The sequence below is a fragment of the Dendropsophus ebraccatus genome, chromosome 1, assembly GCF_027789765.1.
Source record: "Dendropsophus ebraccatus isolate aDenEbr1 chromosome 1, aDenEbr1.pat, whole genome shotgun sequence".
Lineage (NCBI taxonomy): Eukaryota > Metazoa > Chordata > Amphibia > Anura > Hylidae > Dendropsophus > Dendropsophus ebraccatus.
Genome location: NC_091454.1, coordinates 214,334,918 through 214,361,099, shown reverse-complemented (window position 1 = coordinate 214,361,099; position 26,182 = coordinate 214,334,918). Strand labels below are relative to the sequence as shown.

Sequence of the window (26,182 nt, the reverse complement as noted above, 5' to 3'; positions counted from 1 at the left end):
TCTGATGGTCCTACTATCAGAAAGTCGTCTAAGTATGGTATTATGACAATGTCCTGTTCCCTGACATGAGCCATGACTTCCGCTATCAGCTTTGTAAATACTCTGGGTGCTTGGCACAAACCGAAGGGGAGAGCTTTGTATTGATAATGGTGAATCCCCCCTTTCATGCGAATTGCCACTCTCAACAGATTTTGGTGGTCCGGGTGAATGGGGAGATGGTAATATGCATCTCGAAGGTCCAGAGTGCACATGTAGCAATTCTGCGACAGGTTCAGGATGGCCGACTGAATAGTCTCCATCCTGAATTTCTCGTAGCAGAGGTTCAGGTCCTTCAGGTTTATAATTGTGCGAAACGCGCCATTGGGTTTCCTTACCAGGAACAGGGTTGAGTAAAACCCCGACCCCCGTTCCGAACTGGGAACCCGAACCAGCACCTCTTTCTGGAGAAGAGAAAGGACTTCTGATTCTAAAGCTGTCTGTTTCTCTGGATGTCGGCTTAAATCTGTTATAATAAAACGATGACCTGGGGGAGACAGAATTTTTAGTTTTAATCCATGCTTTATTGACTCCTTCACCCATTTGCTTGAGGTTATCAACTCCCATTGCCGAGAGAATCGCCTCAGGCGTCCCCCCACAGGCCCCCTGGCGTCATTTTTTATCATCTTTCTTGGAGGTGTTAATTTTTGAGAACAAATAACCCCTCCCTTTACCAGGGGCTTTCCAATTTCTCTGCTTTGGGTAAGATGTTTGAGCCCCCCCCCTTCCCTTGCCATGAAAGGGCCTCTTGGGGGGAGGAGGAACCGAGGGGAACTTTCGTTTACGGTCCGAGGCTTTTTCTAATATAGAATCCAGCGCCGGACCAAACAACAATTCTCCTTGGCATGGAAGGGCACACAATTTAGATTTAGAGGCAGCTTCCCCTTTCCAATCTTTTACCCAAATAGCTCTACGAGCTGAGTTGGAGACGGCTGTAGCTCTCGCGGCTAATCTAAGGGTATCTGCCGAGGCGTCAGTCATGAAATCGACTGCTCCAAAAATAGTTGGGAAGGCTTTAAGAAGATCTTCCCTGGGTGTACCCTCTCTGATATTGGACTCTAATTCTTCTAACCAGAGCTTTACGGATCTACCAACTGAAGTACTGGCTACCATGGGCTTAAATATAGCTGCAGCCGCCTCCCAATCTTTCCTAAGAAAACTATCTGCCCTCCTATCCATGGGATCCTTCAATGTGCCCGTATCTTCAAAAGGCAGAGCCCCTTGATTTCTTGTTATCTTAGAAACCGGAGGGTCAATCATAGGGGCTCTATCCCATCTATCCGTCTCGGTTTCGTCAAAGGGATATTTGCGCTTCATAGCCCTTGGAACAAAAAACTTCTTATCTGGTTTTTTCCATTCTCTTTCAATAAGATCTTTCATAGTCTGATGTATTGGAAAAACTTTCTTCCTCCTAGGAGCCAGACTTTCAAACATCTTATCTTGGATAGATAAAGTCTCTTTAGATTCCTCCAAATTCATTGTGGCTCTAACCGCCTTAACTAGGGATTCTACTTTTTCTACAGGAAATAACGGTTTGCCTGATAATTCATCTGATGAATTATCTGATGATCCCTGACATTCCCCCTCTTCCTCTGGATCAGATTCCAGCGTAATAACGGGACTAGAAGAGTGGGATACAGACAATTCGGTTCTGGATGTAGAGGCTGAAGAAGCCGAGGTAGAGGCTGTGGTAGAGGCAGCTGACCTCTCCTTGGGTATAGCTTTTGTAACTTCATCTCTAATCAAACCCCTGCAAGTGTAAGCGAGATAACTTTTTAGGGAACCGTTGGACCAGCATAATACACGTCAAAAATAAAGAAGCAGATAAACCTCACTTAATGCTTTTCATAAAGGAAGGAGACTCTTCTTCCATAACTTTAGAAAGACACACATTGCATAGGGATTTAGAATAAGAGGAATGTAGTTTCTTATGACACATCAGACATTCCTTTCTACTTTTTCCTTTCTTAGAAGAATCCTATAGTAGACAAAAAAACAACCTTCAGGAAAAAACAAACACAGGAAATTCATTTGGGGTACAACCCCTCTCACCACCATGCGAACCTCTGCCTGGGATTCCTGTGTCTCAGTGTGTTCAGCTTCTTCCTCCATGATGAAGCTGAAGAAGCTGTAGCCGCAGTAGTGGGAAGCACCTCCACCTGCTAGTATGCTGGTCCAGAAGCTGGCTGGGTTCCTGTTCCGATTAGCACACACTTGGCAAGCCACACTCCCGCCTAAATTCGTAGAGGAGGACCGCCCCCCTCTCCCTCTCACCAATCGGTGGCGAGCTGCCGAACACTGCCGACAGCGGACCGCCCCTCCGAGCCCCTGATAGCGCCCCTTGGGGGGAACCAGGAGGACCGCAGACTGACCAGGTGGCTCTTTTCTGGTAAGAGACTTACACCGGTAGGGTAACCCGGGCTATCAATCTTTAGGAACCGGGCGCCCACAGCTTCACTTGATCCTGGCGACTTCTGGGAAGGTGCAGAGGAGCTGCACCCTCCACTATCCTTCTTCTCAGAAGACAGGAAACAGAACTGGTGTAAGGGGTGGATACGGCTCCTTTTAAAGCTTGATTGATTGATTGCCTGGCGGCTGTTTCCTGTCTCATGAGAAGGGGGATGGACGCTCTCCAGGGGTGCTGTCATAGGGCGAGAAGGGAAAATACTATGCAACTATTAAATATCAATAATTCCTTTATTAAGTAGGGAGGGAGAGGAGCCATAGACCACCGGACATCAGGTATATTTAGCACCTTGCATTGTTGCACTTTACTGGAGCTGGGCACCTTATTTTGTTAGAAGTCTACAATACATACCTATGTAATCAGAGCATTGGAGTCCACGTTAGTGGTACTACTTTATGCATTGCACTTGCACTTTACCTATTTTTCCTCCAATGCTGCCTAGATGCATCCAATACATTATAAGGGTCCTGGTGTAACCTGTGGTTTATTTATGTCATCTCTGCACATCTATTTTTAATCAGTTTTTTTGTGTATTTAATACTTAATAAAGCAATTATTGATATTTAATTGTTGTCGTATAGTATTTTTTGGTGTAAGCCATTTCTGTAGGATTTATATAATGGTAACATGTACTATATAGACAACAGGGGAGACTTGCACTAGTGACACAGACAGCTTCCCCAGTGTAATGTCTATTCTAATAGTAACATAATATATAGACATCAGGGGAGGCTGCAGCACTAGTGACACAGACAGCTTCCCCAGTGTAATGTCTATTCTAATAGTAACATAATATATAGACATCAGGGGAGGATGCAGCACTAGTGAAACAGATAGACATTACACTGGGGGGGGGAGCTATTCTAATGGTAACATGTATTATATAGACATCAGGGGAGGCTGTAGCACTGGTGACACAGACAGCCTCCCCAGATGTCTATATAATACATGTTACCATTAGAATAGACATCAGGGGGAGGCTGCAGCACTACTAACACAAACAGCTCCCCCCAGTGTAATGTCTATTCTAATGGTAACATGTAATATATAGACATCAGGGGAGGCTGCAGAACTATTGACACATTCAGCTCCCCCAGTGTAATATCTATTCTAAGGGTGACATGAATTATAGCAGACATTTGGTGGGTGGGAAGTCAGATTTCGCAGGTAGCAACATAATTCACACCAGCTAATGCACACCTTACAAAAGACAAGTAGTTTCAGCCATTCTTCTAGAAACGCGCCACACGCACATCAAACCCCCTCCCCCATATAAACAGCACAGTAGACGAGTAGAGTCACAAAAAAACTGCATTTTAGTTAACCAAAAAAAAAAAAAGAAAAAAAAAATATACATAAAATGAGAATATAATTCTCATCTGAGCAAAGGTGCAAGCAGACGGCTTTACACTAAATACACTGCAGTTTTACCATAGGAAACATTACATCACAAATACCAATATACAGTCCCAGAATTCACCTGGAGCCTAGTGGTGTGCCCTACTATACAAAACAGGAAGGGAGGATGCTAATGAAACCTCGGCCCAGGAGCTCACACTTCACGACACCTACCTGTACGCCATCTAACTGCAGAATCCCTGCTCTACCTACTAAAACAGCCAACCCCCGAGTGTGCCCAGTGGGTGGGCACAGCTGCTTTAACCCTTTCCTACACTGCACTAAGCCTAAAGCCACATCACACGCTCATCTCCCTTTTCACAGTGTCAGTCAAGTCTCGGACCTTTTCTTCTTCTGGTTACAAATCTCCATTAAAAAAAAATATATCTCTCTATGTGTCTGTGGGGTAAGTAACCTGGAATGTTAGTCGCGGACCTCCTGACGGGTGATGGTACGCCACCATCTATGCAGCCGCTACCCGTAGCAACCAGACTTCCGCTTCTGTACCGGACTCTAGACGCTACAGACGGCAGCCCCATTTATGTCTACATGGGACGCCTGATCTGTGCCAAGCAGATGAGATCCAAAGCTGCCGATACTAAGTGATCTGGAATGACTCGCTATACCATGCATTGCTCCTAGCGCCCACTGACTGGGCAGTGTCCGTCGAGTCGCCCAGCTACGTCATGGAGATATAATTGCTCCAACATGAGCCCTGGCTGTGGACCCACCGGGTACAAAGTTTGTACTAACCGAACTGAGAAATTTCTATAAAAATTTTTTTTTAAAGGGAAGCAAATTTATCAATTTTTTTCTTTTTTTTAACCTCATCAAATGACACCTATGGATTGCTATATACTAGATCTGTCGGTGTGTGGTTGAAGGAGATTCTAAACTGTTACTTAAAAGGGTTACCTTGGGTTAGAAAAAGCACAAATACTTTCTTACAAGAAACAGCACCACCCCTATCCTCAGGCTGTGTGTGGTATTACAAATCAGCTCCATTCACCTAAATGAAACCAAGCAGCAAAACCCCCACCCAACCTACAGTGAGGAGGGGTGCTGTTTCTGAAAGAAAGCAGACATGTTTTTCTAAGTCTAGATAACCCCTATAAATATGGGCAAAAATGTACCGTGAGTTACCACATACATCAGTAACGTTATTCCTAAGTGCCGATACCGGGGAGCAATGGCTGCAGTGTGTACCTACATCCAGACAGCTCATATATCTAAACAGAACACAGGCAGAGCTCTCCATAAATCAATGTTATTGAGCCTGTGGCAAAACTACAACTCTCAGCATGCCTACAGCTTGGGTAACATTGCTATAGACTGGGGGCAGGGAACCTTGGCTCTTCAGCTGTTGCAAAACTACATGCTAACTCCCATCATGCTAAAGCTTTGGCTGTCCAGGAATGATGGGAGTTGTAGTTTTACAACAGCTGGAAAGCCAAGGTTCCCTACCATAGCTATAGATGGCCGCTATGGACCTCCAGCTGCATACAGAGTCAAGATCACTGCACACACTGCCCCTGCAGGCAGATCTCAATGTCACACTAAAGGACAACAGGGCATGCTGGAACTTGTAGTTCTGTAACAGCTGGGTTCACATTGCTATAGATAGCTGCTATGTATCCCTGCAGCCTATAGACACAGTCAAGATAACTGCACACACTGCCCCCTGCAGACAGCCCCAGTTTTCAGCAATAAGGGACTAAATTTAAGTATATAACCCCTTTTACAACCTCCTCCTTACTAGTAATGCCTATTAAAACCAAAAGGCAGACCATGGGTGCTGGCGGGCAGACCCCAGTGTCTCATGTCCGAGAGGCTGGCATATCATCTCCGCTCAGAAATGAGTTTATTAACCATCATCTTTTAAACTACAAGACCTCCCTCACTCAGTCACTAAATTCATCCTATTATTTTAGCCACTAGAGAGCTCCCTGCCCACACAGCAGCAAAGTCTTTATAATCCTCTCGCGATTCTACATGTGTAGATACTAACATACAAAAAAAAGGAAAAAAAGAAGAAGAAATCTCCACAACCCAAGACTCTGCCTGCCGTCGCTATGTAGGTTATTACTGAGACGTCTTGTAGTGAAACCTTTTAACTGTTGTGCAAATTAGCAAAGGGAGCTAATGTAGTAAGACGCAAAAAGAACAAAATATGTCACTATCTCTTCTCCTTCTCCCCCAGACGCATCTCATGACTTTACAATCTCTTCCTTCGGCTGAACCTGGGCCTACTTAACATGGTCGACCTTTCCGTTCTGTGGTTGCAACCCTATTCTGCTGTGATTTTTGTATTTTTTTTGTATTTTTACTTTTTGTTTGACCCTAACCTGCTCCGAACTGTAGGGGAACAGTCCAATGTCTCTATAGCTGTAGATCCCTTTCCTCCCTCCCGCTCTATAGTCTAACCCTCCAACCCTCCTTCCCTGACGTGGGACCAGCTCCTCCGGTATAGCCCTACCCCCCCACCCTACAAGGGTTAACAATCCTAAGACAACTTCCCCCCTCATGCTCAGTTACTAGAAAATAAAAAATAAAAAAAGAAGAAGATCTCCGAGGGCGGGAGGGTGGCGTAGTGTTTACATCCTCCTGTTCTCCGCTGAGGCGCCTTGGGAGTCAGGTGGAAGGAGTCTGGAATGGAGGGATGTCACTGACCCAGGACGCTGTTCCCTGAAACCCCGCTAAAGACTGGATGTGTGGGGTGTAGGACACCAATCTCCCCAATGACCTCATGGACCTAACAGGAACCTGTAGGAAGAAGAGGTGACAATGATTTATTGGCAGCCTGTGACAGAGCTGTCCCTCCTCCCCCGCGGCTCCCGTTATCCTTACCTCCCACGCTGGGTATGTGTAGATTTGCCCGTGATCACATTACACCCCATAGAATGCAGCCAGACGCTCCTTCAGCAGAGGAGGGAACTGCTCGGAGAACTGGTTCCAATTCTCCTCCCCGACCTGTTCCTTAAAACCGTGCAAAATCTGAAATAAAAAAAAAAAGAAAAAAAAAAAGACGCCATATATAACCATGTGAGAACATACATTGTCCGTACCCGTCAGAGCTCAAGCCCTGGGCTGGAAGCAGATAACACAATGAAGTAAATGAAGCAGAGCTGTAATACCACACACAACCTGAGGACATGAGGTGGCGCTGGGAAAGAAAACAGCTACACTTTTATAATGCTGGATAACCCCTTTAACACGGATCTTACCCTTAGCTAGACACTGCAAAAGAAGTTGAGTCTCTAATCTCAAATATTCCCATTTAATTTATCTTATGTATGGGGGATAACAGGCTGATCACTGGGAATGGAGCGCCCGGATCACCTGCACGGCCACCACTCCCTTCATAGCGAGTTTTGAGCTGGAAAGCATAAGAATGAATGGAGCATAGGCCACAGTTGTTGCACAGGCACGCTCCATTCATTGCAGAGGGTACTGCGTCTCCATGCTCGGGATCAGTGGGGGTCCTGGTGGTCTGCTTGCTATGACAAGCCTAGATATGAATTCCCCTTTTAAATGTGTGCAGTCACTTTAAAAGAAACCTTAAAGTGTCAAAAGTTTTGATCTGTGAGGCTGTTCAGATGCCTAGTGACCTTGCTGCAGGTGACTGTCCCCAGACTGCAGATGCCAGTGAGCTGGGGAGTGAAGAGCTTATCCAACTCAACCGGAAGGCGTCTGATCATCACTAATGTGTCGGAACGAGCACTAAAAGCGTCATACTTAGTGCTACCTCCTGACTGCATCCTCTCGTATATACATTTGCTGGTCATCTGGTAACAGAATAGCAGACAAACTCACCTTATAGAACATGTCCCTCAGATCGTCTTTGGGGCTCACCCAGGAGGCCACAGCATCACAGAAAAAGATGAAATCCTGAAAGATAACAAAGATGAATGTAGATACATAGAAACAGGGCAAGGAAAGACCCAAGCTAAAAAAAAAACTGAGCCTATTACCTGCACTACTCCTCCAGGATTTACGCCGATCATTATACAGATCCCCCTGAAGGCCGAGTCCTTCTCCTCATTGTCACGGATGTTACGCAGGGACGTGCACCTGAAGTAAGAGGAGACCGCCATATAAATAGAGGAATACACACAGGGATGGGGTGCAAGGGTCAGCAACTCACCAGGGCCGTATAAACTGCTGCAGCATGGGAGCCACTTCCTGGGGACACACACAGCCTAGGCGCCCAATAGTGATGGCTAGGAGGGAATAAGGGGGAGAGTTATTGGCTTTGACATGGGTTCAGGAGCTGAAAGCACATGGAGAAAAGACCCCATCCTGCTCATACAACGGAGGGTCTGTTACAATGTATCAGTGATGTCACATATCCACATAACCGCAGCAGCCAATCACAGGCCTCACGTACCATACAAGCCAGCATTACCGCAGCGCTCACCACGCATTTTAGCACTCTGAACGTAGTCAAGAATAGGTCTAATGGGTCTAAACCTGATGTGATCACTACTAACCTGTGTTTTCAAGCAGCGTCTTGGGAGTATTCGGCCGATTGATAATTTCTACGAGGTTGTTCAAGACCATAGGAACATATGGCTGCATCTCGGCCCCTGATAAAGAGAAGTGGGATTAGATACACAATAGCCGACTCTACCCATAGCTGTAATAACTTGAAGTGACGCTCACCCATTTGCATGCAGATCTCCCCGATAGCCCAGGTGGCATTGTTACAGACGGAGATGAACTCCGGGTTGAGGTTGGTGCCGAGAATGGGCATAAATTCAGCTGGTAAAAAAAATAAAGAACTCAATCAATCATTCATTAAAGCCAAGCATATAACACTTGGGGACATGGATACAGTAGCGTTTAGCTCACTCACATATACAAGGCTTCACGTGCAGGAAACAAGCCTTTGTCAGATCACCCAGGAGAGCGAAGGAGCTCTGCCGAACCTCGGGCATGATGTCCTGAAAGGAAAAGAAAGAACCTCAGAAAATGGCTACATCACCAATGAGCCTGGAACCTACCAAGACCACACACCCCTCCTCACCTGCATGCACTGAAACAGAAGGGTCATAATGTTGCTTCTGGCTACTAACTGCTCCACATGGCCACCAAGCCCCTCCGCCAGCCCGCTGAGAAGATCCAGGGCCACGATCATGAAATCTTTATCAGGAGCTTCGTACTGGTCCGGATGCTGACTATACATCTGTCAGGCACAAACACAGGTCAGCTCTATGGCCAGGCATAGCCATATGAGACTACAGGGTTAATATTAGAGACTAACAGTTGTGGAGGATGTGTCAGGTAACAGCCAGTATGGCCTAGGTTCAGCCATGATAACGGATTACATGTGGGGCAATTGTGTCACTCACAGCCCACCAGCCCTGATGGGTATTGTAGTTCTGCAGCAGGTGGAGGGCCGCAGGTTAGACACCTGTGATTTAGGGAGAGCTTACCATGGCTTGAGCGAGGGTCTTTTGCACCAACGTGACGCATCGCTGATACACTGGCTCACAGTAAGGGAGGAATCCGCTCTGCAGGGCGGTCGCAATGGAAGACAAGCACTGGGGGGAAAAAACAAGTCACACAGATAAACCACCAAACCAATCTCCTAACCAACGCGCACAGCACCAGTATCAGGGGTCAGGCAGTATGAATACTAAACACCATCAAGTGGAATTCAGATTTCAGGTTCTACATCACACCCCTCTAAGCAGCTCTAGTGGGACATTCCTCACCTCCAAAAGTGGGAAAAGGTCTTTATCTTCATCCTTCAGTTCGTTCCACTTCTGGATAAGAGGGGGCATCAGTTTTTGTATGTACTCCTGAAAACACAGACGATTACAATATAGACGTTAGATACGTTATTAGGGAGAAGGAAAAAATGTGGAGTCATATAAAGAGCACCTACATAGAGTGAGGTGTGAGGACAGACTCTGGATCAGACAGTATGAATACAGAGACATCATAGGATTTCATGTAACACTTATCTGCATCACCTCCAGAGACAACCTCTCTATCTCTTACATTGTGCAGCTCAAAACTACAACTCCTATGATGCATGGACAGCCAAAGCTGAAGCTTTGGCTGTCCATGCACGATGGGAGTGGTAGTTTTGCAACAGCTGGAGAGCCACGGTTCCCTACCCCTGCTGTAGCTCTATCTATACCTGATGCATCTACTGCTACTCACCGGCTGATTTAAATGGTGCCCCACCGAATCCGCCAGGGTCCCGATGGCGTCATACAGTATGAGCAGATTCTTATGCTGGTATTTCCCAAAGGCAAAAACCAAAGTGTCCAGGATAAAACTTAAATACGGTACGAGCTCTGTGCAGGCTTCTTCCTCCAGAGTGGCAAACGCACTGTGAGACAGAGCGTATAGATAACATATTATAATATACTCACATATACACTAATGCTAACCATTATTCTGTGCTGCCATAAAGCAGAATGCTAGACACTAACATACACTAAGCAGAAAATTTGTCATGCCAGAAGCTTTCATCAGTTGTGGTCTGGGTGCTAAGACCCCGCCAATATCTAAAATGAAAGGTCTATGTGCTCCTGCCCCTTTGTTTTAGAGATGGGTGTGGGGTTTCAGCATCCGGACATCCTCCTGTCACCATGGCACATCATACCTGCATGCCGCTTCCTGCACCCGCTTGTTGCTGTCCAGAATTCGTTTCAGTAGCTCAGTCATAAGGGGCTTCAGGTACAGGTCAGGGGGTTGGCTGACCACCCAGTGGGCATATCGGCTCAGGGTCCAGCAGGCGATGGAGCGGACTAAAGCCTTCTTATCAGACAGGCACTGGATGAGGTGAGGAATGAGCTCCGGCAAGTAGGGGACCATGCCCTGCATACAGCCTGCACACAACAACATCAACTCAGCATTTACAGGGGTAAACATGTGACCATCAGACTGGATGATGGAGATATCCTACCTTCAGCAATGGCCCCGAGTACCAGGATACCAGACTCCTTTATGACCCATTCCGGGTGGAACAGCAGACCCTTGAGAAGCGGGAGTAGGTGAGGGAGCAGCTCTTCACGAAACACGTTGGCGAGAACGTCCAGGGCAGCAGCAGAACACTTCCCTGAGGAAAAACACACACTGTCCTCTCACTCTATACATCACCTTAAAGAGGCCGAACACTAGAGTCCCAGACCTCCTATCAGACAGTATGAATACAGGAGACCCTCAGCGTAACTGAGTGGGAAGAATCTGCATTACTGGAGGTCACCAATCCCTGCGCTCTAAAGGAGTAGTACATACTCAGATTCCAGTCAGACAATGTGTCGTCGTCATCATCTTCATCGTCGCCATCGTCCTCCCCTTCCACCCGCTCCTCTTCGTGTTGCAGGGTCACAGTGCGAGACTTGTGGAAGCGCGGCTTAATGTCCTGCTCGCTGTCTGGGACGGTCTCATCTTCCTCCACATCCCCCTGAGGAGCATGAAAAGCCACATTACTATACACATGCAGGAAGTCTATCAGCTATAACTTTAGTCTCATCTGAAAAATGACACTTAAGGGGCACTGCGGGAAAAAAAACAAAAAAAAAAAAACATTCTTTCAATTCAACTGGTGTCAGAAAGTTATACAGAGTTCTAATTAACGGTTAAAAAAAAAAAAAAAAAAAACACCTCCAGTCTTTCAGTACTATATGTCCTGCAGGAAGTGGTGTATTCTTTCCAGTCTGACAGTGCTCTCTGCTGCCACCTCTGTCCATGTCAGGAACTGTCCAGAGCAGGGGAGGTTTTCTATTGGGAGAGAACACACCACTTCCTGCAGGTCCTGCAGCAGCTGAAAAGTACTGGAAGACTGGGGATTTTTTTTAAATAGGAGTAACAAAAAATAAAAAAATAAAAAAATAAATCGCTGGACGACTTTTTTTAAAGTGTTCCCCTTTAAATTGTACAGATTTTTCTGGGATCTCACATCACACAGCGCTGAGCTGTTAGGTCACATGACAGCGAAGGTGACAAGGGCAACCAGAAGAATACTGTGAGCGGCTATGAAACAGAAATTCTCAAGCAACATAGGTGCACTCACCTTTAAGAGGATGATGTCTATCTCATTGTACTTCATTCCGTTCACCAGGATGGGAATGAGCCTGCGAGAACAATGAGCAGATATGTAACTGCATTTCCTGTATAGTCACTGGCCAACAGCTTCATGGTAATGTCATAATACCACATAAAAGACTGGTATGAGAGTCCACCAATAACGGGGTGGATATAACCAGGTGTTGCAGATACGCAGAAGACCTAATGGACAAAAATACTAGGACATTCTGGGATACACAGCCTTGTGGGTAATAATGGGAGACCCCAGATCAGACAGTATGAATACAGAGACCCTCACAGCGTTCAGGTCATATGTCTGCATCATCTCTGGGGAATACCACATGGTAAGGCGTTCGCCTAAGGTCTACCATGTGACATGTCACCCAGGCCACTATGTAACCTATAGTCTATTCCTAGCTCATCACATTACCTATAGACTACAACACAGCCCGGAGGGAAGGCTACCTGCCCCGAGAGGCCTAACCACTATATGAGGGCACAGAGGGGACCTAACTACTGTATGTGCTGGAGCAAGTTAGTCTACTAAAAGGCAATGCTGCCTGGGTAAATGTACGCAAATCAGCTGTTCCCCAGAAGGAACTCTATAGGTGGCCACTCTGTAAGCCAATGTCTCACCCACTAGAGAGTCATTAATCAGTAATCGGCCATTTCAGAGTTCCCCTAATATTGTAACCCCCTGTAAGGATTACCCTCCAGTGAAGTGCTAGCTCTGCAGATCACCCCGCTCCCGCCTGGACTTGGGTACTCACTGCAGCAGGTGATTGGACAGGGCGTCCTTACAGATGGGTTGATCAGCCAGCGTCAACCAGAACTCGCAGGCTTCCAGCGCCACGTTTTCATCGCTGTCCTGCGTCCTCTGCAGCATGTACTAGAGACAGAAGAGGAGACGCAACTGAGCGCTGCGGCTCCAACGTAACCCAACTAAGCAGAGCCGAGACCATTACTTACCTGGATAATGCTGTGCATGTGAGGGAGCAGCCGGTCTATCCGCACCTCCAGCAGCATGACCAGAGCCCGGCACACGTTCTTCCGGACCTCTGGGTCTTCATCCACCGCAAGTGCAAATAGATGCTGAAGGAAAGGAAAGGGTTAATTATTCTTACACCTCACCGGTCGTATTCCCCAGATATTACAACCGCAGCTTCCATACCTCAATGAACGTGTCAATATTATCCATGAGAGCCTGGGCCCGGTCCGTAATAAACTGGTTGACGCAGGCGATGGCGTGAGACCTGGGAAGGGAAGCGGGAAGAGACAGCGTGTCAGATCAGTGTACAAGTCACCGCCTAATACATGGGGACGGATGGGAGGGACATGAAAAGACCTGATTTTGGGGCTGCAGTGCTTGAAGAACTGGAGGAACTTGGGGATCATGATGTTAAGCGGTCTGTTCAGGGCGTCGCTGTCCAGGAGCTCGGAGGAATCCTCACAGATTTTTTGGAGAGCACCGAACGCTCCCTGAAAAACATAAGAAAGAAAACTAGGTTGGGGGAGGATCGACCATAAGAACCCACAGAGATGGCTAGAATTCTGTGTAAAGTATGGCCATTGGGAAACGTGCAACTCTCAACATGTAGCTGTCAGGGTTTGCTGGGAGTTATAGTTCCCAACAGAAATTCACTCACTGCGAGTCTGTGTGTCCAGTGCAGATCAAACCTATTAACAGTGCAACATACATAGATGTGGCCTAGTCTACTGAAGCCAGACAACTCACAGGTGTTGTAGTCTTATAACCAGACTACTCCAATCACGATGCTGCTAACCTCACAGGTGTTGTAGTCTTATATCCACACTACTCCTATCCCACTGCCGCTTACCTCACAGGTGTTGTAGTCATATATCCAGACTACTCCTATCCTGCTGCTGCTTACCTCACAGGTGTTGTAGTTCTATATGTATTCTAGGCCAGAAGACAAGTGGTAACACTTGAAATGGCTGCAGCCTGTGGAGATACACCCTGCACCCCACACCGTCCTCTCCCTGCATCTGTCATATGTTGGAATAAAGCCTGAAGCCAAGTTTTAAAGTCTAGGTGAGTGATGGAGCTTGTTGTTCTACACAATCACAGTCCTATATGTATACTACTCCTATCCCCCTTACCTCACAGGTGTTGTAGTCTTATATCCACACTACTCCTATCCCGCTGCCGCTTACCTCACAGGTGTTTTAGTCTTATATCCACACTACTCCTATCCCACTGCCGCTTACCTCACAGGTGTTGTAGTCTTATATCCACACTACTCCTATCCCGCTGTCGCTTACCTCACAGGTGTTGTAGTCTTATATCCACACTTCTCCTATCCCGCTGCCGCTTACCTCACAGGTGTTGTAGTCCTCAGAGTTCAGCAGGTTGCAGAGCTGAGGTAGAAGTTCTGGCCAGGTCTGCAGCTCTCCCTTTGATGCTATGGTGGTGATGAGAATCCCTGGGGAGAGGAGACAGGTTTCATCAGGTCAAGAAGCAACATAACTCCTGAGTATTAAGTCCTCCCAGTAATACAGCTGCATGTATACGGCCTTCTCACAAGTCTCTAGAATGCCAAGTGGCAGGATATAGGAGATGTCTGTGCGTCTCAGGATCAGACAGTATGAATACAAGAACCCTCACTGTTTGTCGGGAATACATCATATGCATCACATCCGCCAGACGCAGAAAATAGGGAGCACTGGGACGCGTGGCGGACTCACCAATGGTGGCTCGTATGAGGGAGGACGAGTCTCCGATGCTGTTCAGACATTCCTGCTTTATGAACTCAGACACCGGCTGTGGGAAGTTCTGGTAATGGGCTTTTACGTTGTTCTTCAGGATGAGACCGCTGAGGGAGCGCGTGGGTTCATCTGTAATAAAGGAAGGCTTCTTATATCATGACACGTGACCAGACGTTATACACAGCACACTGCGGGGTCACAGGGATGTAAAGTATATGGATGACGCTAGGATCTGTATGACAACCCTATGATACAATATCTGGCCGCTTGGTCTCAAGATGTGCATAGCCCTCCTGAAGCACTCTGTGCTGCTGGAGATCCTGACCTTACTCAGGACATGAAACTGCTTATGTCACATAGCTCTGTGCCCGATCGCACACCCTCACAAGGTCAGTACCCTGCTCATCCCACCCATGGGCACGTTGGGGTTTATTCCTTATAGACTGTGGCAGATAACGTCTAAGTGATATAGTCAGCTGTAGCCGATCGTCGGAAGATCTAATGGACAAAATACTAGGCCTGGTGGGTAGTGATGGGTGATCCCAGATCAGACAGTATGAATACAGTGACCCTCACGGTATCAGGACATATGTCTGCATCATCTCTGGGAAATACTACATGACCTTAGGCAAACAGTATGTGACACATAAGTTACTCAGACCGCAACGTAACCTACTCACATGACCTACAGACTATAAACCAGCCTATATGTGACCATTAGCATACACCTTACCCTCCAAGAGATCTATAGAGTATGCCCAGCATAACACGACCCTCTATATAACCTATAGCCCACCCCTGACCCTCCAAGTGATCTATAAAGTATGCCCAGTATAACACAACCCTCTATATAACCTATAGCCCATACCTGACCCTCCAAGTGATCTATAAAGTATGCCCAGTATAACACAACCCTCTATATAACCTATAGCCCATACACCTGACCCTCCAAGTGATCTACAAAGTATGCCCAGTATAATACAACCCTCTATATAACCTATAGCCCACCCCTGACCCTCCAAGTGATCTATAAAGTATGCCCAGTATAACACAACCCTCTATATAACCTATAGCCCATACCCGACCCTTCATGTGATCTATAGAGTATACCCAGTATAACACAACCCTCTATATAACCTATAGCCCACCCCTGACCCTCCAAGTGATCTATAAAGTATGCCCAGTATAACACAACCCTCTATATAACCTATAGCCCACCCCTGACCCTCCAAGTGATCTATAAAGTATGCCCAGTATAACACAACCCTCTATATAACCTATAGCCCATACATTTGACCCTCCAAGTGATCTATAGAGTATACCCAGCATAACATGACCCATAGCATATACCTGACCATACATTATACACAGCATACCTTCAGACTTGAGCCGTGTTAACACAAAGATCAGATAGTTGTTGAAGTCGGGATATTGGTTCAGCTGCTTCAGTTTCTGAGAGATTGTTCAGGATAACACAGGCAGAGAGTGGCCGCCCCTGTGACACCTACATAACAATGCTGTGCCGTACACTCACCCCACATTATACCGCCACCTCCTGTCTGTCATGCTAGGTAAAATACTGAGCAAAATGTTACATGGCAGGGGCTACTCAGTCTGGGTGAAGATGACCATGCTTGAGCAGGCGATATACCAACTTATGAGCAGAGAAACCATTAGAAGTGTGATATGTAAAGGATACATCCTGGACGATCCTCTGGGTGGCTGTGTCCGGTGACTGAGAGTCCTTTAAGAGTTGGAGGACTTGCTGTAATCCTTCCTCATCCGGGCGCCAGTCCATCTTTACAACCACAAGCTGCTAATAGAAGAACAGGATAAATGTCAGCACAGTGCAGTACCCCCTTCTGCCAGCTGGGGTCACTGTTGTACTAAGAATTTCCTGCTCACACTTTCCACCCCTATGGATGCCTCCAGCTTTATAGCTGTAATATCACAGCCGCCCCCATGATTGTCAGGATACACAGCCTTGTGGGTAGTAATGGGGGAATCCCAGATCAGACAGTAAGAATACAGAGACCCTCACGGTATTCAGGACATATGTCTGCATCATCTCTGGGGTCCACACACTGATCCCACACTATATCCCCTCCACTGATCTGGTTAGAATGCATATAGGATGCACCCATGTATCAATCTGGAAAGATCCCATCATCTATACCTTATCCTGCCTCAGAAGATGCCAGATCATATATATCCCTACACAATCTGCCTGGGATAGATACATCCCACCTCTCCTACTACTACACCCCACCTACTACTAGAGCAGATCCTGCATCCCCCCCACCTACTACTACAGCAGATCCTGCACCCCCCCCACCTACTACTACAGCAGATCCTGCACCCCCCCACCTACTACTACAGCAGATCCTGCACCCCCCCACCTACTACTACAGCAGAACCTGCATCCCCCCCACCTACTACTACAGCAGAACCTGCATCCCCCCCACCTACTACTACAGCAGAACCTGCACCCCCCCCCCCACCTACTACTACAGCAGAACCTGCACCCCCCACCTACTACTACAGCAGAACCTGCACCCCCCCACCTACTACAGCAGATCCTGCACCCCCCACCTACTACAGCAGATCCTGCACCCCCCACCTACTACAGCAGATCCTGCACCCCCCACCTACTACTACTACTACAGCAGATCCTGCACCCCCACCTACTACTACAGCAGATCCTGCACCCCCCCACCTACTACTACAGCAGATCCTGCACCCCCCCCACCTACTACTACTACAGCAGATCCTGCCCCCCCCCACCTACTACTACTACAGCAGATCCTGCACCTCCCCCACCTACTACAGCAGATCCTGCACCCCCCCCCCACCTACTACAGCAGATCCTGCACCCCCCCACCTACTACAGCAGATCCTGCACCCCCCCCACCTACTACAGCAGATCCTGCACCTCCCCCACCTACTACAGCAGATCCTGCACCCCCCACCTACTACAGCAGATCCTGCACCCCCCCACCTACTACAGCAGATCCTGCACCCCCCCACCTACTACAGCAGATCCTGCACCCCCCCACCTACTACAACAGATCCTGCACCCCCCCACCTACTACAACAGATCCTGCACCCCCCCACCTACTACTACAGCAGATCCTGCACCCCCCCACCTACTACTACTACTACAGATCCTACATCCCCCCACCTACTACTACTACAGATCCTACATCCCCCCACCTACTACTACTACAGATCCTGCACCCCCCCCACCTACTACTACTACAGATCCTGCACCCCCCCACCTACTACTACAGCAGATCCTGCACCCCCCCCACCTACTACTACAGCAGATCCTGCACCCCCCCCACCTACTACTACAGCAGAACCTGCACCCCCCCACCTACTACTACAGATCCTGCACCCCCCCCCACCTACTACTACAGATCCTGCACCCCCCCCCCACCTACTACTACAGCAGATCCTACATCCCCCCACCTACTACTACAGCAGATCCTGCACCACCTACTACCACAGCAGATCCTGCACCCCCCACCTACTACTACAGCAGATCCTGCATCCCCCCCACCTACTACTACAGATCCTGCACCCCCCCACCTACTACTACAGCAGATCCTACATCCCCCCACCTACTACTACAGCAGATCCTACATCCCCCCACCTACTACTACAGCAGATCCTACATCCCCCCACCTACTACTACAGCAGATCCTACATCCCCCCCACCTACTACTACAGCAGATCCTACATCCCCCCACCTACTACTACAGCAGATCCTGCACCTCCCCCACCTACTACTACAGATCCTGCACCCCCCCCCCACCTACTACTACAGATCCTGCACCCCCCCCCCCCTACTACTACAGATCCTGCACCCCCCCCCCACCTACTACTACAGCAGATCCTACATCCCCCCACCTACTACTACAGCAGATCCTGCACCACCTACTACCACAGCAGATCCTGCACCCCCCACCTACTACTACAGCAGATCCTGCATCCCCCCCACCTACTACTACAGATCCTGCACCCCCCCACCTACTACTACAGCAGATCCTACATCCCCCCACCTACTACTACAGCAGATCCTACATCCCCCCACCTACTACTACAGCAGATCCTACATCCCCCCACCTACTACTACAGCAGATCCTACATCCCCCCCACCTACTACTACAGCAGATCCTACATCCCCCCACCTACTACTACAGCAGATCCTGCACCTCCCCCACCTACTACTACAGATCCTGCACCCCCCCCCCACCTACTACTACAGATCCTGCACCCCCCCACCTACTACTACAGATCCTGCACCCCCCCCCACCTACTACTACAGATCCTGCACCCCCACCTACTACTACAGATCCTGCACCCCCACCTACTACTACAGATCCTGCACCCCCACCTACTACTACAGATCCTGCACCCCCACCTACTACTACAGCAGATCCTACATCCCCCCACCTACTACTACAGCAGATCCTACATCCCCCCACCTACTACTACAGCAGATCCTGCATCCCCCCCACCTACTACTACAGATCCTGCACACCCCCCCCCCCCACCTACTACTACAGCAGATCCTACATCCCCCCCACCTACTACTACAGCAGATCCTACATCCCCCCCCCACCTACTACAGCAGATCCTACATCCCCCCCCACCTACTACAGCAGATCCTGCACCCCCCCCACCTACTACTACAGCAGATCCTGCACCCCCCCACCTACTACTACAGCAGATCCTGCACCCCCCCCCCACCTACTACTACAGCAGATCCTGCACCCCCCCACCTACTACTACAGCAGATCCTGCACCCCCCCACCTACTACTACAGCAGATCCTGCACAACCCCCCCACCTACTACTACAGATCCTGCACCCCTCCCCCACCTACTACTACAGATCCTGCACCCCTCCCCCACCTACTACTACAGCAGATCCTACATCCCCCCACCTACTACTACAGCAGATCCTACATCCCCCCACCTACTACTACAGCAGATCCTACATCCCCCCACCTACTACTACTACAGATCCTACATCCCCCCACCTACTACTACAGCAGATCCTGCACCCCCCCACCTACTACTACAGATCCTGCACCCCTCCCCCACCTACTACAGCAGATCCTGCACAACCCCCTCCCCCCAGCTACTACTACCACTACAGATCCTGCACCCCCCCCCCCCATCTACTACTACTACAGATCCTGCACCTCCCCCACCTACTACTACAGCAGATCCTGCACAACCCCCTCCCCCCAGCTACTACTACTACAGCGGCTCCTACATCCCCTCCCCCATCCTGTACTCTCCCCCATATGTTGATGAGAAGCCCACCACCACCACCACTACTCTCCGGGACCCGGTTACGGTATGAGGATAGCGCCCCCGCCCGTTGCAGCCTGATGCGGCACATCCCCCCATACATGACACAGTCGGCCCGGCCGGCTCCCACCTGTAGCTGCCGCCAGGACTCCCACTGCCCGGTGCCAGCACCTATCCCTCCCCCACTCCCCGGCACCTCCTCCCAGCCGCGGCCTCCACCCCTCCCGTCATCCCCTCCGGTACCGCTCACCTCGCACGGATGGAGGAGACTCGCAGGCGGCGGAGACACAGAAAGAGAGAGAGCGCGGGCTGATGACGTCATTCGCACCCCTCCAACCGACCAATAAGGCGACTCTCGGTGGGCGGAGCCAGTTCCGGCATGATCCCTCCCGACCGCCGTCTGAGCCTAGGATTTTCAAATTCCGCCATTCGCAATACGCCGCACCACGTGATCAGTGGAGGTCGAGTGACAGACTCCGCCATTTTTGTTTTGGGCAAATGCCGATCGCTGAATACGCAGAGAGATTTCTAGGCAACCAGAGCTGTCTGACAAAAATGGGAGCGGGTATCTTGTCAGTTGCTATGGCTATCTCCACTTATAGACTATGTGCTATATGTGGACTAGCTTAGTCCTTGGATCATGCTGATAATAACAACTTCTATGATTCACAGTAATGGAAAGTGTCACCGTCAGATGCTTAGTCACACTAGGCCTCAAAAATCCTAAAACAAAAAAATGAGCCCCTACTGCCCATAGCAACCAAAGCTAGATTAATTAGACCGTCTGTGATCGGTTGCTATGGGCAACAAGGCCTGTTTGTTGTCAGAGAGTTTTGACAAATGAGGAGGCCCATCTTTACCATCATATTAGAAGGCCAAAAACATTTAAAGGGGTATCCCCTTCTCCAAAGGGTGGCAGATAACAGATCCGCTAAAGTTCAGTTCCATAGAGAATGAATAGACCGCCATATACATCATTCACTTCAAGGACAATTTAGTCCCCACTCTCGGGATCGGTGAGGGTCCCAGCATTCGGGCTCCCCCACTGATCAGCTAGGTATCCCATTTTCTATAGATAGTGGATAACACTTTTGTGTGGGAATACCCCTTTAAGCCCCACCCAGAGACTACCTTGCCCACTTTTGGGTGGGGTTATTACTAACCCCGCCTCCTTTGTGGGGACTGTTTTAGAAACAACTGAATAATAGCCAAGAGGGGTAATCCCATACGGGCTGAAGGTTTCTAGAATATTGCTCCAAGTATTCGATGACCCCATCAGGGTTAGGAGAACTATGAGATAGTCATAGCAGGTCAGCAGGATGATAGCATGTGCTAAGGGGGGCCTAGTGTAGGGGCCCAATGGGAATTGCAACTTCTGCAGCCCTTATTGCTACGCTACTGATAGTAACATGAATACACCAAGCTATGAATGGTAGAAGTGAGGTATACAGGGATAAATCACTAACAAGTCATCAACCTCACTAGGGGTTATCCAGGATTTGAAAAAAAAAAAAAAAAAAGCTATTACCTTGTAAAAACAGCGCCACCCCTGTCCTTCAGCTGTGTCTGGTATTACAACTGAGCTTCCTTCACTCCAGTTGAAATGAGCTGAAAAACTCCAAACCCAAGAAGAAGAAAGCGGCCATGTTTTTTCTAAGCCTGGATAATCCCTTTAAATGTGTCCCTTATGTATTTTGCCTCCAAGGATTCTCTGATCTAGAATTCCCAGTGTTTGTTTCCTTAGGGAAGAGATTTCTACTTTCAAGGACATTTTCTTCTTTTGCTGGAGGATTGCCTATGGCCTAATTCTGTTATGAAATTGATAAGGCGGCTCTCATGTTCTTTTTTTAGTCTGTCCCTGTGGGAAATGCAGACAGGCTTCAGAGCTGCCGAGTGTATGGAGGGTCTATTAGAGCCACCACAAAAGTCTAATTCAGTAGTCAGTTTTCTTAAAGTGTCCCCGTCATTAATGTAAACTTTTGACCTTTAATAGAGCCAGGTAAAAAGTTTTGATGGGTCAGTATGAGACCACTACCACTTTCCGGATGTATGAGGCAACAATCAAACCATGGGTCTCCAAACTGCGGCCCTCCAGTTGTTGCGAAACCACAACTCCCATCATGCCTGGACAACTAAAGCTTTGGATTTGGCTGTCCAGGGATGATGGGAAATGTAGTTTTGCAACAGCTGGAGGGCCGCAGTTTGGAGACCTGCTCAGCCAGTCAGTGGCTGTAGGGGGCCCCCATCCTCTACTGCTGGGCGGGCCTAAGGGTCCTATTATACGTGAAAATGCGAAAAATCGTGATATCGTTGGAATTTAAACAATAATTGTTCTGTGTAATTGCAGGCAACGATCGAAAAATTGTTTGTGTGTTGTTATTCGCTTATTTAAATCTGAACCTAAGGGTCCTATTCCACGGAGTGATAATCTGCCGATTCGGGCGATTATCGCTCCATGGAGACAACGACAGCTAATCGTTTATTTCGGTTCAAACCTAAAATCATCGGGCACCGACCGTGCATTGCTGCTTGGAATAGCGGTGCGTGGCAGGCGAGTGACGATTTAACAAGCACAATACTTTACCTAAGCATGTTGCAGATCTTCTCCTGCACTCCTCCCGGTCCTGCGCGCAGCAGCTTCGGTACGGCTTGTCTTAGCTGACAGACCGCTTAGCCAATCACTGGCCAGGACCAACGCCGCCAGTGATTGGCTGAGTGGTCTGTCAGCTCAGACAGGCCGCACCGAACCTGCTGCCACGCGGGGCCGGGAGGAAGGAGAAGCCCTGCAACTAAGTAAAGTATGGTGTTTAAACAAGGGCTGCAAAGACATCGGTAACGATGTCCCTGCAGCCCTCGCTAAACGATTATCAAGCCGTGTAATAGGCCAAGTAAATGAGCGCCAATCTAGCAGAACGACGCTCATTTACATTATTGATCGGGCCAATATCGGTCCATGGAATAGGACCCAAACATTATCGTTAATCGTTCGCTGTAATTCCACATTCGGTCGTTCAAGTTCCACATTTTTTCCCTAATCGTTCAATGTAATTGCACATTGTCCATTGTTTTGCTGGGATCAGATGGAATAAACGATCAAAGTAACGATCGCAAAAACGATTGTAGTATCGATCGTAACTAACGACCATTGTTCTGTGTAATATGATGAACGATTTTAGGTTAACGATAAACAATCTAGTTTGAGATCGTTTATCATTAGTCGTTAAAAATCGCTCCGTACACATGACATCCCAGGTCCCTGCTCTGACCCAGAAGCATATGGGACTGGAGCTGTGAGATACCAGCATTAGCGCTGGAGGCGGGGAGGTGAGAGCACGTTACGTCTTTCATCCTCCCCCTCACCTGCACTCTCCAACCCAGAGTTCTCCCTTAACAATAATTTTATGGTCAGCTCAAATGATATGATCAACGACGTACAAACAAATTATCGTTAGTCGTTTAATCGTTGCCTCATACACCCATAAATTTAAACGATTTACCGATTTTTAGCACAATAATCTTTCAGTGTAATAGGACCCTTAGAATGAAGCTCGTAATGTGGAATGAGATGGGGGCACATAACTTCTTCTGGGGGGGGGGGGGGGGAGGGGGAGGTCAAAGGAGAGAAGAAGATATAGGAATCTTATCAGTCCAACAGATAGGATTAGCAGAAGCTTGAACTTTGTCCCCACTTTGAGTTTTCATCTTTTTCGTACTGTTTTGATACATTGTTGTTGTTTTGTGGTTTCATGTACATAGCCTCTCATGTAGATATTCTTAGATAGGTATCAAATGAATTTGTAGATTTGAACTTTGAACAACTAAATCCTTTGCTAGTTGTGTAAGGAGTCCAGTAATTCTCCTGAAAAGTCATCACATATAGGTCTGGGTGGTAAGATAGTACATTATAGGGGGGTTTAAACAATTCAGTAAAGACGCAGTATTGGATAAATCAGAAGATCTAAAGTTCCCGTTTCACTTTATACACAGGTCGGCCTAAGCCGCTACTAGGGGTTTGTTCTTGAAGAGATAAGCTGCTGCCAGTTCAGTCAAACAGCAACGTTTGGCTGTGACGACCATCGTGAGTATGGAGAGGACGGAAGAGATAACTATGGGCTGAGCGATCGGTTATTGAAGGTGTATAGGGACATTAAAGGGACGCGACGTTGCCATACATCTTCAATAACACTTATCTATCCTGGCCTTCACATACACATGCTGTACCAAAACCAACTTCAGCGCTAGGTTATGCAAGAAAAGGGTAATTGACAAAGAAAATCTTTAAAATCAACTGGAGCCAGAAAGTGCTAGAGATTTGTCATTTACTTGTCTTTCAGTACTTATCAGCTGCTGTATGTCCTGCAGGAAGTGGTATTCTTTCCAGTCATTGAGCAGGAGAAGTTTTCTATGGGGATTTGTTACTGCTCTGGACAGTTCCTGACATGGACAGAGGTGGCAGCAGAGAGCGCTGTGTCAAACAGGAAAGGATACATTACTTCCTGCAGAACATACAGCAGCTGATAAGTACTGGAAGAGATTTTTAAACAGAAGTAAATTACAAATCTCTGGCACTTTCTTTCACTGGTTGATTGGAAAGTAAAATTTTTGGCAAACAATTTGAAGTGTATGGGCAATATTACAATAGAATAACCCTCAAGATACTCAGAAAGGATGAAAAACCTCAGTCATGTAAGGCCTTAAAGGAGCTTAAGGGAGGATTTACAGGCGACAGATTTTGACTAAAAATCAGAGCTCTTTTATCATCTGGTGTGCCACTGTGACTTACAGACCTACTAAAGGGATACAAGCGTTGGATGATGGCTACAGCCGGAGAAGTGGTGAACCAAGGAGAGCACATACATCAATTATATTACATAGGGACTGTTATCAGAAAATTAATTTTGGCCAAAAAGCCTGGTATGTTTTTTCATCAAACCGACATATCAGAAAGTTATATAGATTTGTAAATGACTTCTATTGAAAAATGTCCAGCCTTCCAGTACTTATCAGCTGCTGTATGTCCTGCAGAAAGTGGTGTATTCTCTACAGTCTGACACAGTGCTCTCTGCTGCCACCTCTGTCCATGTCAGGAACTGTCCAGAGCAGGAGAGTTTTTCTATGGGGATTTGCTACTGCTCTGGAAAGTTCCTGACATGGACAGAGGTGGCAGCAGAGAGCACTGTGTCAGACTGAAGAGAATACACCACTTTCTGCAGGACATACAGCAGCTGATAAGTACTGGAAGACTGGAGATTTCTAAACAGAAGTAAATTACAAATCTATATATGTTTTTGACATATTCTGATTTGAAAAATAATAATAATATTAATAATAATAATAATATATATTTTTTTTTATTACTATTATTATTTTTTATTTTAATCTCTGATTTCTAAGTTGCACGGTAACATTTCCTCCTCTGGTTAATGATGCGTTTTACATAAAAATACCATTCCAATCTGGTGTAATGAAGAACATTGTGGACGTGTAAGCACTCCCATATGTTGTAACAGTTATAATGGGAAAAAATAAGGATGCATTTTAATTGCTGAGCATGACCCTTTGTTTGTGCCCCCCCCCCCCCCTCCCACAATGCACCTCCTTCTGGGTTATATACTGCATAGCGTCACTTCTGGGTATACAGGAAACTCAAGACGGTCCTATTCAAGTAAATGGGACTTTGTTGTCGTTCTCTGCATAGCCAGGATTTCTGCACAGGAACCCAAACCCCAGTGTTGTGCCCGCTTTATACTCGTGATTGGTAGTGGTGGTGGTGGTGGTGGTGGTGGTAGGTCCAAGAACTTAGACCACCCCTGATCCTAAGGTGTTTATATCCTAGCATGACACCATCTCTCATATAGATCAGCTCCTCCGTTATTGATTACCTCCTTGTTCAGCCATCAGCTATATCTCCTGATCACCCCCTCCATGCACATGCACACCTAGCAGATGGGAGCATGCATATACTTCACATAGGACATAACTGCTACCAGACATATCTTTTGTGAATAGAAGGATCAGGCACGTTGATATCCATTTGACTGATACACCCGTGACATGGCCGCCGGTGTAGCCGTCAGTCGCATACATTTTCCAAACCTTATTTCTCACAGCTGCTTTTCGTTACAGGATGGTAAACACAGAAGGTTCCTATGGAATGACAGCAAGCAGAGATCTTGGAGTATAGG

General features: G+C 47.6%; 2 protein-coding genes, 1 long non-coding RNA gene and 2 other non-coding genes across 6 annotated transcripts; 1 reads left to right on the top strand and 4 right to left on the bottom strand.

Moving 5' to 3' along the window:
- Positions 1-332: 332 nt before the first annotated feature.
- Positions 333-2,367, bottom strand: LOC138797500 (lamina-associated polypeptide 2, isoforms alpha/zeta-like). Its single transcript, XM_069977782.1, has 2 exons — positions 1,872-2,367; positions 333-1,786 (listed from the first exon to the last, which is right to left on the bottom strand). Exons 1-2 carry the CDS (start codon positions 1,973-1,975, stop codon positions 649-651), a joined length of 1,242 nt encoding a protein of 413 aa, XP_069833883.1. The 5' UTR covers positions 1,976-2,367; the 3' UTR covers positions 333-648.
- Positions 2,368-3,818: 1,451 nt separating this feature from the next.
- Positions 3,819-20,347, bottom strand: TNPO2 (transportin 2). 2 transcript variants are annotated; one of them, XM_069947698.1, is made up of 25 exons: positions 20,248-20,347; positions 16,374-16,490; positions 16,051-16,126; positions 14,654-14,803; positions 14,285-14,391; positions 13,293-13,426; positions 13,119-13,200; positions 12,917-13,039; positions 12,718-12,836; positions 11,934-11,994; positions 11,156-11,324; positions 10,824-10,976; positions 10,521-10,746; positions 10,073-10,244; positions 9,619-9,705; positions 9,337-9,444; positions 8,928-9,086; positions 8,757-8,844; positions 8,564-8,662; positions 8,392-8,487; positions 8,046-8,121; positions 7,873-7,972; positions 7,715-7,789; positions 6,749-6,895; positions 3,819-6,664 (listed from the first exon to the last, which is right to left on the bottom strand). In XM_069947698.1, exons 1-24 carry the CDS (start codon positions 20,317-20,319, stop codon positions 6,788-6,790), a joined length of 2,757 nt encoding a protein of 918 aa, XP_069803799.1. In that variant the 5' UTR covers positions 20,320-20,347; the 3' UTR covers positions 3,819-6,664; positions 6,749-6,787. The 2 variants fall into 2 exon arrangements, with proteins under 2 accessions (XP_069803799.1, XP_069803808.1); XM_069947707.1 differs by having other exon boundaries at positions 16,374-16,487; positions 20,248-20,342.
- LOC138781848 (small nucleolar RNA SNORD41) lies at positions 9,519-9,589 on the bottom strand. The gene has a single exon (XR_011361566.1). It is a non-coding gene; the product is annotated as a small nucleolar RNA SNORD41 (small nucleolar RNA).
- LOC138781847 (small nucleolar RNA SNORD41) lies at positions 9,817-9,885 on the bottom strand. The gene has a single exon (XR_011361565.1). It is a non-coding gene; the product is annotated as a small nucleolar RNA SNORD41 (small nucleolar RNA).
- LOC138769317 (uncharacterized) lies at positions 20,298-26,182 on the top strand. Its single transcript, XR_011359234.1, has 3 exons — positions 20,298-20,458; positions 23,985-24,075; positions 26,124-26,182. It is a non-coding gene; the product is annotated as an uncharacterized lncRNA (long non-coding RNA).